At 43.6% G+C, this 12,460-nt stretch overlaps 1 protein-coding gene across 2 annotated transcripts in view; it reads left to right on the top strand.

Annotated features, from left to right (window-relative positions):
- The window catches only part of GRID1 (glutamate ionotropic receptor delta type subunit 1), a 686,225-nt gene that overhangs the window by 634,547 nt on the left and 39,218 nt on the right, over positions 1-12,460 (top strand). For both annotated transcript variants that reach the window (XM_047761781.1, XM_047761782.1), the window contains exon 13: positions 2,879-3,074. In XM_047761781.1, coding sequence (XP_047617737.1) covers positions 2,879-3,074 — 196 coding nt within the window. The remainder of the gene's footprint in view (positions 1-2,878; positions 3,075-12,460) is intronic.

Raw genomic sequence — 12,460 nt, 5'->3', positions numbered from 1 at the left:
AAGAACATCTGTCTTCCTCCGACTCTTGGCTTGGAGCCTGATTGGCTGGCTTCCCTTGTTCTTTTTTATTCCTTTTCCTGTGTCCCTTCCAAAGCTGCTCACTCTGACAAGAGGATGAGTGCCCAGGGAGATGGCAGCTCTTGTCTAGAAATAGCTGGCTTGCTGTTCAAACCTCCAAATAGCCTTAGATAGGTGTATTCACTCCGAAATATGATGGTAGCACCTACTGTGGGTTAGGAAGCTTGAAAACTCTCCTTGAAGGAGGGAATGTGCATTTGAGATGGGAAAGATCCCCTGACACAGACTCAAGGCTGCAAGAGGTGATGGATGATGGCCATGAGGCTGGCACAGCAAAGATGGCGGTGGTGTCTGGGGATGGAAACAATGACCTCTGCGGGGACAGAAATGGACATGAAGCCATTAACATTCGGGCTGCCTGCTTGTATTCCAGGGATGTTCCCTGAGCTTCTGGCCAGGGGCACCGTTGTGAATAAATACCAAGAGGAGAGAAGAAATCTCCATTTCAAATGCAGGGATGAAACAGCAGTGCTGAGCTCCTCGGCAGTTGCGCATTCATTCCATCCTTGTACAAACTGCAATAATTTAGAGCAGTTCAGTATTTAGACTCAACTGTGTAATTCATCCTGATGTTTCCCATTCATCAAAGCCTCATGTTTGTTTGTATTACCATGAGAAAAATAAAAAAATGTAGGAAAAAAGATCCCCCCCTCCTCACTACAGGCAGATTATGACGGAGTTACAACCCCTGGGGTGCTTCAAGCAAAGGAACATCTTGCTTCAATTAGATATAAATAATGAACAATAATTAGAAAGATTTCTTCATTGAATTTGTTATTTTATGTTTCCTTTCATCTGTAATGTATTGAAATGAATACTGAGCTCTGTTTCTGGGCCATGTAGCAGGGCCTGAAGGAATTCCATGGACTGTGTCTCCTAAAGAGGAGGAAATATCTATTGCTGGCTCCTCTGCGTGCAGGGTCTGTAGGCTGGTCTAGTGCTGAGGATACATGGGGCTGCTTTGACTCCAGGCCTCCAAATTTTTAGAGTCCCAGGGCCAGACATAAAATAATATCACAGAATAATCGCTACTAGTTCCTGGGTACTGAGTTTGCATCAGTCACTACTCTAAGAGATGAACACAGATCACCTCATTTCATCTTCAGGCAGCCTTTGCTGCAGACTCTGCTTCCAGCCATGTTTTTCTTTTTTGTTTTTTTAAGATTTGGACACTGAGGCACAGAGAGGTCAGCTGACTTGCCCAGACCTGCCGTGTTAGTGCTAGTGGAGCTGGGAAGGGCCAGGCAGGTAGTCGGACTCAGATTTCCTGCTTTACCCACTGTGCGCTGCAGCTCTCTGCAGTCATAGTGAGCTCTTCCTGCCACAGAAGCCATGAGGGATGGAGAGATGGCAAGGAAGGTAATGGATAGTGATGTCTTCCCATGGGTAGAGGTGGATACTGGAACTTCAAGGGGTTTGCAGAAGTGGATAAGTAAGATAAAAGGATTCCAGGCAGAGGGAGCTCCATGGTCTGGTGCCATAAATGGGGACCATGTGGGATTTCTCCCTTCAGTTTTGGCTTTGGGGTCATATGGAAGTGAGGACAACAGCTGGAGATGAGATCAGGAGGTGGAGGGTTGTGTAAATCAAGCTGAAATGGCTGGATCTCTTCAGCCATTGGGAACCATGGTTCAGTGATTGCTGGAAATGATTCTGGCTGATTAAAAAGGAGAGACAGAAATTCCCTTGTGGTGCAAAGGGTTAAGCTGCCCAGGTCACTGCTGTGGCATAGTTTTGATTCCTGGCCTGGGAACTTCCACTTGCCATGGGTGCAGCCAAAACAAAGAACATAAGGAGAAACAGATTTACAAAAGAGAAATAAATAAAGAGCAATCAGGTTTGAGCTTGGAGAGAGAAGCTGGCTCAACACAGAACTTTTTTTTTTTTTTTTGGTAACTCTGTCCTCTCAATACATTAGTCAGATATGCTCATTTCTTCAGACAATTGAAAACTTCATGTCAACTGGTTCTTCCTGATCTGACATTACCCCTAAGAAGGCACTGTCCCTACATGCCCTGCTTGGAATTCTGCCCCTGGGCTGCAGATGGGCCTTCCTGATGCACTCCCTCCCTGCATGGTGCACCTGGCCTAAGCTACTTGCTTCTCCTCCATGTATAACAGATCAAGGTTCTCAGAAGTGCTTTGTTTTATCCTCACCACCTTTTGAATAATTGTCAACATTTCAAAGTCAAGAGATTTCACAGATGAACCTAGACTTCTTCATCGCTAAACAACTTAAAAGACAACTGTGTGGAACTCCAGAACAGCTGCAAGCTTTGGAGGGGTTGTGTTCAAAAAATTGTCACCATCCCTGTGTGTGTGTCTGCAACATGCCAGCTCTAAGTGTCAGAGACCAGTCACCATCATCAGTCTTGCCAATGCATTTGTCTTTCTTGTGCTTGTAGATATTCAAGTTGGAGACTTTCAGTGTACAGCCTCCTGTTGCCCTTTTGTATTGTGATTGTCTGTCTATATGTTTCTACAGCTAGACTCCAAATTCCTTGAGGGCAGGAGTCTTATCTTACCCATCCTTTGTCCCTCAGGCTCAGCACAGAACCTGGTTTTAGGTGTTCAGTGACCTTATGGAGTTAATCTACAAGGAAATGTAACTGTGATAGAATGAGGGAGGCCCTGGCAAGTCGTGCTCCAGGCTGGGATACTCGTGCTGCTGGGGGTTGGGAGTAAAGGACATGGACGGTGGGCCACACCCAGGCTCAGTCCTCTGGCGGGCCTTGCAACCCATGTGTGTCCCTGCAAGGTATAGCATGTACCTATGTTTCATGGCCATTTTGCATTTCAGGACATTCCAGGACCTGTCTAAACAAGTGGAGATGTCTTATGGCACTGTCCGGGATTCTGCAGTGTATGAATACTTCCGAGCCAAAGGCACCAACCCTCTGGAGCAAGACAGCACATTTTCTGAGCTCTGGCGGACCATCAGCAAGAACGGAGGGGCTGACAACTGCGTGTCCAGTCCTTCAGAAGGCATCAGGAAGGTAGGCAGGAGCTGACCACTTGGGCATGTATGTGCTATGACAGGGGCCATGGTGACTGTCATGCTCCGGGTAGGAGACACCTTCCCAGACATATCTCCTTTGAGTAGCCCTGTCACTTGCAACATGTCCCATCTTCAACAGCTTAGTTAGGCATTTCTCATGGACATGAGAGTATCAGGTAAAGAGGCATACATTCTTTAGATAGATGCTCATTTTTTGGCAGTAGAAGCAAAGGCATTGGTCTTTAGGTTCCTTCTAAGTTTCCAAACAGTCAGGGAAAAGCAATTAGATTACAGCCCAAGACATAGACCTCCCCCTTCATGGGCTTATAGGATGGTGATGTGGAGGGGCTGCTCCACTCCAAATGGGAACACTGGGAAAGCGAGTGCAGAAGGAGTTCCTGTTGTGGCTCAGTGGTAAGGAGCCCGACTAGTATCCACGAGGACGCAGGTTTGATTCCTGGTCTCGCTCAGTGGGTTAAAGATCTGGCATTGCCGTGAGCTGTGATATAGGTCACAGGTGTGGCTCAGATCCTGCATTGCTGTGACTGTGGTCTAGGCTGGCAGCTACAGCTCCAATTTGACCCCTAGACTGGGAACTTCCATTTAGTGCACGTTTGGCCCTAAAAAGTGAAAAAGAAAAAAAAAGCAGATGCAGAGAACCAAGTGAGAGGTAGAAGGAAGTGGGGCACAGGGTTCAGGGGAGAGTGGGCACACTGTAAGACTGTGATATGGAGAGGCAGTGTGCTCAGGAGATGATGATAAGGACAGCAAGCCCAGAATGGAGGCTGAACTGGGGGAAATTGAAGGAGCACTGGGTGGGAAGAATCCAGGCCAGAGAGAGGAAGGGAAGAAAAAGGTTAACACCTTCTTTGGGAGTGGGTTAGACTTTGTTCATTTATTTCAGTTAATTTCACAATTAATCATGATTATTCCATTATACAGATGAGAATCAGAGATGTGGGTCATGCTCCTTGTTAGGTTCTGATGCCTGGGATTCCAGACTGAGGAGTGTGGTGTTCATCCACCATGTGCTGTGGAGCCCTTTGGAGGTCTGTGATGAGGAAGATGGTAGGGTTAAGGCAGGTGTCATAAAGATGTTGCTGTTGATGACACCTTCTTCGCAGTGACCCTCACATGCAGGGGCTACTATCTCTGTCGTCAGTGAATGATGCAAAAAAGATGTGAACTGTGGCCACCATTGCTGCCTCTCTGGGTAGACCAGTTGTCCAGCCTGTCTTGCTCAGCATCTCTTCCCTTCTATTCCTTATTTAGCCTATCCAACCTTCACACATTCACACACACACACACATACACACACACATACACCTGTCTAGCCTGCCTCAGTGTATCATACCTTTCCCTATTCATCTATTCTACCTCTGTGAAACCATCTTACAGGCCCTCACATGTAGTCACTCATGCATACACTCCCATTCCTCACACATACTAGTGCACACACATATTTCTGTACATGCATACCTGGGTTTCACCATCCCAGCCACTTGGCAATTCTTTGGCCTTACTGGAGAGGACAGCTTTCTGCCAAAAGCTTCCAGGCCACAAGGGCTTACCATCCTGCTCCTCATGATGAGAAAAATCCTCAGCAGTCTGCCAGCCCCTCCCAGGAGAGCCCTGATGGGAGAGAGGCAGAGCCTGAGTCCTGCTTCAGAAGCAATGGGGCATGGCATCTGGCATGGTGCCTGAAGACTGCACTCTATGTGGAGTGGGAGCCCCTGGGCACATGTGTTAGCTTGGGGCAGTTAGCTCGGGGAGGCTTCTCCCTGTTGTTTAGCCAAGTTGAACAGCAGACAGTGTCTGGGCTCTGGAGCCTGGCATAGTTGAGTGAGAATCCCAGTTCCACAGCTCACCAACAATGTATAATTGAGCACACCACTCTTCCTATTGGGAATCTCTCAGTTGAGAGAGGCCTGGGCAACTTCCCATTTGGAGGTCTCTTTAGACACCTAAAATATTTAAAAGTATGTGTTATAGTAGATTTGGAATGTTTATATTTAACAAAGTGATATCTTAACAAAAATAATAAAATGCAACATAAATGTGCTACTCTCATGCTCACAAGGTTTATTAAAACCTCTTACTTTCTCTTGCACAAAGAAGGATGGTGCTCTTACCTTGAGCTGCTGGTTCCTCTTTCATCCCTGACAGTGGATTTTTGTGGCTGTAGGTGACCTCATTTGGAGATAATGAATACAAAGTTGATTTAAGACCTTTTATGAATGTAAGGCTTGGGCCAAGTGGCCTTCGAGTTTCCCTTCTCTGCTTTCTTTGTCTCTCATAAAGAGTCAATACTCCCATCCAAACTGAATTGTTATGAAGATTCATTGCAATGATGCTAAAAAGGAACTTCTTATGAGAGAAAAAAATAGCAGCTTTTGATTTGATCAAACTTCTATTTATTATAAGACACTTTAAAGAAAATAAAAAGGTGAGTCACACCCTGGAAAGGGCTGTTTACAATGTATATAATGAATATAGGGTTAACATCCTATATGGGTATTATTTGAAGAACTTTTATAAATTAATTTTTAAAAAGCTCAAACAATTTAATAGAAAAATGGGCAAAAGACTTGTACAGAACTTTCACAGAAGAGGCAACACATATGGCCAATAGTCATATGGAGAGATTTTCAAAATCATTAGTGTTTCCAGAAAACGAAAATTAGAACCATGAAGATATATCACTTTACATCAATTAGACTTGGCCCAAATGAGAGGTGGTAAAGAGGACGGGAATAGCAGGTGGTTAATTGCTGATGGGAGTGTTCTTAGTACAGTCATTTTGGAAATGTGTTTCTTGTTCTCGTAGAAAATGGAACATTTGCAAACCCTATGACCCAGCAATTCCACTCCTATGTATCCACCCAAAATAAACTTCTGCAGCACCTTGGAGACAAGAAAGGCCATGGTAGCATTGCTTATGGAGCCAGGACCCTGGAAACAATCCAAATGAGCATTAAATTTTTTTTTTTGGTGTAAATCTTCTTTTTATTTTTATTTTTATTTGTCCACTGTACAGCAAGGGGATCAAGTTATCCTTACATGTATACATTACAATTACATGTTTTCCCCACCCTTTGTCTTGTTGCATCATGAGTATCTAGACAAAGTTCTCAATGCTATTCAGCAGGATCTCCTTGTAAATCTATTCTAAGTTGTGTCTGATAAGCCCAAGCTCCCGATCCCTCCCACTCCCTCCCCCTCCCATCAGGCAGCCACAAGTCTTTTCTCTAAGTCCATGATTTTCTTTTCTGAGGAGATTTTCATTTGTGCTGGATATTAGATTCCAGTTATAAATGATATCATATGGTATTTATCTTTGTCTTTCTGGCTCATTTCACTCAGGATGAGATTCTCTAGTTCCATCCATGTTGCTGCAAATGGCATTATGTCATTCTTTTTTATGGCTAAGTAGTATTCCATTGTGTATATATACCACCTCTTCCGAATCCAATCATCTCTCGATGGACATTTGGGTTGCTTCCATGTCCTGGCTATTGTGAATAGTGCTGCAATGAACATGCAGGTGCACGTGTCTCTTTTAAGTAGAGTTTTGCCCGGATAGATGCCCAAGAGTGGGATAGCGGGGTCATATGGAAGTTCTATGTATAGATTTCTAAGGTATCTCCAAACTGTTCTCCATAGTGGCTGTACCAGTTGACATTCCCACCAACAGTGCAGGAGGGTTCCCTTTTCTCCACAGCCCCTCCAGCACTTGTTATTTGTGGATTTATTAATGATGGCCATTCTGACTGGTGTGAGGTGATATCTCATGGTAGTTTTGATTTGCATTTCTCTTATAATCAGCGATGTTGAGCATTTTTTCATGTGTTTGCTGGCCATCTGTGTATCTTCCTTGAAGAAATGTCTCTTCAGGTCTTTTGCCCATTTTTCCATTGATTGGTTGGCTTTTTTGCTGTTGGATTGTATCAGTTGCTTATATATTCTAGAGATTAAGCCCTTATCAGATGCATCATTTGAAACTATTTTCTCCCATTCTGTAAGTTGTCTTTTTGTTTTCTTGTGGGTTTCCTTTGCTGTGCAAAAGCTTTTCAGTTTGATGAGGTCCCATGGGTTTATTTCTGCTCTAATTTCGATTGCTTTGGGAGACTGACCTGAGAAAATATTCATGATGTTGATGTCAGAGAGTGTTTTGCCTATGTTTTCTTCTAGGAGTTGGATGGTGTCCTGTCGTATATTTAAGTCTTTCAGCCATTTGGAGTTTATTTTTGTGCATGGTGTGAGGGTGTGTTCTAGTTTCATTGCTTTGCATGCAGCTGTCCAGGTTTCCCAGCAATGCTTGCTGAATAGACTTTCTTTTTCCCATTTGATGTTCTTGCCTCCCTTGTCAAAGAGTAACTGACCATACTGACCATAGGTGTCAGGGTTTATTAGTGTGTTCTCTATTCTGTTCCATTCATACCAGTACCACACTGTTTTGATGACTGTGGCTTTGTAGTATTTCTTGAAGTCTGGGAGAGTTATGCCTCCTGCTTGGTTTTTGTTTCTCAGGATTGCTTTGGTGATTCTGGGTCTTTTGTGGTTCCATATAAATGTTTGGATTGTTTGTTCTAGTTCTGTGAAAAAATTTTTTAAAATATATATGACCTGTAATGAAATGAATGAACCACAATTTCATGTAATGGTATGGATGAATCTTAGCTGAATAATATTGAGTGAAAAAAAAGCATTAGGAGTTCCCATCGTGGTGCAGAGGAAATGAATCCGACTAGGAACCATGAGGTTGTGGGTTAGATCCCAGGCCTCGCTCAGTAGGTTAAGGATCTGGCATTGCAGTGAGCTATGGTGTAGGTTGGAGACTCGGCTCGGATCTGGCATTGCTGTGGCTCTTGCGTAGGCTGGCAGCAACAGCTTCAATTAGACCCCTAGCCTGGGAACCTCCATATGCCACGGGTATGGCCCTAAAAAGGCAAAAAAGACAAAAAAAAAGCATTAAAGTCAATTTCATATGGGTCAACTAATAGAAAATAACATACAATATAACTCCCCTTTAAAAATGTGTAAAACACAGGCATATACACATCCAAAGTAATGTTTATTTTTTATTTTTTGTCTTTTTTACTTTATGGCCACATCCAAGGCATATAGAGGTTCCCAGGCTAGGGGTGGAATCAGAGCTTTAGCTGCTGGCCTACACCACAGCCACAGCAATGCAGGATCCGAGCCGCATCTGCGACTTACACCACAGCTCATGGCAATGCTGGATCCTTAACCCACTGGGCGAGGCCTGGGATCGAACTTGCATCCTCATGGATGCTAATCAGATTTGTTAGCCACTGAGCCACAATGGGAACTCTCAAAATAATGTTTAAATATAAGACTCATCCAAAGTAATGTTTAAAATATAAGATAGTGGCTACTACAGATGGGAGAGGCAGAGCAAGTGGAAGGGAGAAGCTGATTATTGGATGTAAGTCAGGATCAGTGTTAGCTTTAGAGTCATAGGGTTTTGGATTTTTAAAAATTTTTTAAAAATTTCTATTATAATAAATAATAAATTAGTTAATTTAAAAAGGGGGCCATTCCTAAATAAAAGGACTGGTGTCCTGAACCAAGGGTTATAAATCAATCTTATTTTTGCACTTACCTTCTCTTTCAAAAAAAGAATTCCAGGCTAGCCAGGCAGAGTTTGGCTTTCCCCTACACCAGCCCCTTCTTTCCTTGTGAGCACTCATGTATCAGCCTATGTTTTGTTCCTGGAGCACCTCAAGAAGGCAGATGTCAGAAAAGCCCTCTGGGGCACAATAAATCCGGTGACAAGTCGTCAGGGAAGCATCTCTTCATCATCCTCATCATCATTCTAGTCCATTGCTGGCACCTTAGAAGTCCTCACCCTCTAGTGATATTTAGGGCCTTACTCATGAATAAAACAGTGTGAAAACTAGTAGTAGAAGATGCAAATAAGAGATTCTTTATAAGTGCCTATAACTCCATGGTACAGAGTCTAGTCTTTTTTAGTACACAGGATGTGTTGATTTTATGACACCTTCATTTTATAAACCCCAAGCTGACTTTGGGGTCACAAATCTCCCCCATGCATTTGGATCTTTAAGGAAAAAAAAAAAGACAACTGACTGTCGGCACTAGATAAATGTTGAGGGTTTTATAGCTAGGGTCATGAAAATGAGTTTATGGTATTGTCAGAAAATGGAGTGCATCACATTTTTTTTTTACTAGAAGAAGAGCTCAGATTCACTCTTAAACCTTCCTCTACACATGTCTGTTTAGGTGGTTACTGGAAAAACCTACTTGCTTGTCTGAAACTCTTCCTGTCCCCCTGCCGCTGTGGAACTGCCTTTTATCTTCCAGGCTCTGGCTCGAGAAGACTTATGACTCCCCAGCCCTCAGCAGAATGGACTAGGGATGGCTATGCCCTCAGTGAGGACCATCTCTGGAATCCAGACTCTGTGAGGAAAATCCCAGCATGTAGGGAAATATGGCATAACCCTGATATTTAGGGTCTGTCAGATCCCAAACAGACCCTTCGTGGGTGCAGGGCAGGTAGCCTGGCAAAGGTGAGGCCCAACTGCCCCCAAGGGATGTCAAAGGGAACTGCTTTATCAAGGAGAGAATGCTCGCACTTCTAATTTCCAGTTACTCTTCGGTGACTCTGGATCCATTTTCCGAGAGTAGTTGCTAGTGGAACAATGTCTAATTGCCGTTAAAAGTCAAGGAGCTCGGTATCAAGGCTAACCTCAGAGAGCTGCTATTATTTTTTCCCCCCTCGGGAGTGCTGCAGCTTTTAATGACTTGAAACCAATTTAGGTGGGAAATTGCTTAGCAAGAGGCGATCACTTTTGCCCAGTATCAGAACCAGAGAAAGGAATTATGTTATGGTTGCCCCGCAGCTGTGACCTGCTCCTTCACGCCAGCTATGGCTCAGATAAGGAGGGGGTAGCCCTTTCTGAGCCCTGGTGAAGAAAGAAGAAAGGAATTTGGAAGGAGAGAGAGGTTTTATTTATTTATTAAAAATCCACAGTGTGTGGTTTTTACAACAAACATGCCTGGCGCCCAGTAAGTCTCAATAAATCCTGGGTTGGTTGTCTCTGAATGAATCCCGTTTGTTGTCTGACTGAACAGAGATGCATAAATCAGGGGTGTAGTTGGTACCATCAGTTAGTGGGTTACCCTCTGTGAGTTCCTTGTTCCTTGATGGGAGGGACAAGCGAAATAGCTTCATAGTCCCTTTAGGGCCTGTTTATTAAAACCCTCCCCTTAGGAAAGAGACCTTGTTGATCCTCAGAGAGAGAAGAGAGGCTGTCTTCATTTCTCACAGACACCTGCACTTGACCTGAGGACAGCCTAAACCAGGGGTTCACAAACTATGGTCCATGGGCTAAATCTGGCCTGCCACCTGCGTTTACAAATAAACTTACAAATAAAGTTTTATTGGCACACTCCTACTGTTTATGGCTGCTTTTCTGCTACTTCAGCAGAGTTGAGTCATTGTGGCAGAGACCATGTTGTCTCCAAAGCCTAAAATATTATTACTTGGTCCTTTTGCAGAAAAAAATTTTGAGGATACCTGGTCTAGAATAGTGGGTGCTCCAGGGATATGGCCCAGGGGTCAATGACATCTGATAACCCATAGACACATCCAGTCGCTCACCACGTAGCTCTTTATCATCTCAAAGGGCAGAGGCCCAACTAGTAAGTAGCTCCTCCTCTGGCTTTACAGCACCTAGAAGTAAGTAGGTGCTTGCAGTAACACATCATCTAGCTCTGTTCCATTACCTAGTCTCATACCCTCTAGTAGCGGGTGAGCTCTGTCCTTTCTTGTCCTTCTCAGGTCTAATGCTCATGGTCCAGAGACTTCCTTCTCACTGCACTGGGACCCAGCCTCACTCCCAGCCTGGCCCTGAAATCTATTGAGTTCTCTCTGTGTACCAGGCACTCTGCCAAATGATCTGCATGTATTATTCTTTTCATCCTAAACAGAACTACTTGATTATTATCATCTCCAGCATGTAGAAATGGGACTGACCCTCAGGGAGATTAAGTGGCTTGTTCAAGGTCAAGCAGACATGAGTAAGCCATGGAACAATTGTCCATCTAACTCCAACCTTGCTTCCTACGGCGGGGTGACACCACCATTTCTGCACTCAATGTGTCTCCACCCCCCTGCCTATTTGTTACTTGTATTTTGATTTCCCTTCCCCTTTTACACTACAGTAGCAAGATATATGCCAGGCTCCCATGTTTAAAAGCCTTACCTCTCTTTACATGTGGCTTAGCAAAGGTTATTTAAGTCCGTGATTTTATCTTTTGATTTCCCAACTATTAAAAATATCTATTAGAGAAACTCAGTAATGCAGAATTGAGCTAGTAAAGCGGTTTGAATTTATATGATAATAACTTTGTCACATGAAATCAGATTTTAATGCTGTAGGTGGGATTTTTTTTTTAATTTCTTTAGCTTGATCAACTCTACTAAGTGACATCCAGCACAACCCAATTTCTGTGCCATGTCAGGGCTGACCCAGGCTGCCAATTTATTAAGACTTTCCATAAATCAGACCTAATATTTAATAACATTGTCAAATAGAATACAGTGTTAATAGTTTAAATGTCAATCTTCACGGCTCATTGGGCTCTTCGAATAAATAGACAAGTAGCTTGTTCTAGACCCTGTGTCTGGAGATAGTATTTTTCAGAGGGATGTAGCTTTGCAGTGGAGCAGTCGTAACAGAAGGTGGTTTTTTTCCACTCAGTAAATATCACTGAGGTCATAAAGTGTGAATGCAAATGCACGAAGAAAACGGGCCCACAAATCTTATTTATTTCCATGCAGATCTAATGCTTGCCCTGGTTCCAGATTGCATGTGGGTATCACCCATCAGCATGCACTTTCTTCCTTCTCCTTGCTCTCTGCTCTGTAACGAGGGATGCTTTCATTGCACTCATTCTCTTCTGAGTGCCAGGGATCATACCTTGTGACAGAAAAAGTGGTTCCCAGCAGGATTATGGTCAGGAACTGTTGCCAAAACTTGGCCTTTGTCCACTGGTGCCGAATAGAAATGCAGAGACAGAGCTAGGGTGAAAGAGAAAGAGATAGGTTTTATTGCTTTGCCAGGCAAAGGAGGCCACTGCAGGATAATGCCTTAAAGACTATGCCCTCCACTAGGAAGAATTGCAAGGAATTTTATAGGAAAAAGGAGAAAAACATGCTTTCAGAGAAGAGTAAGGATGGGGGCAATCATGCATTCTTCTTTCTTTGAGGGAATCTTAGTCATCAAAGCTGGTCTTAGGAGATCTCAGCCCGATCATGGCAAAGATCTTCTGCATTATTGCCTAGAACAGTACCTGAGAAAAGGACATATTGATCAGAGATTAGAACAAACTGGG

The sequence above is a fragment of the Phacochoerus africanus genome, chromosome 15, assembly GCF_016906955.1.
Source record: "Phacochoerus africanus isolate WHEZ1 chromosome 15, ROS_Pafr_v1, whole genome shotgun sequence".
Taxonomy (NCBI): domain Eukaryota; kingdom Metazoa; phylum Chordata; class Mammalia; order Artiodactyla; family Suidae; genus Phacochoerus; species Phacochoerus africanus.
The sequence above is the reverse complement of the archived record's forward strand: the minus strand, read 5'-3'. Positions and strand labels throughout refer to the sequence as shown.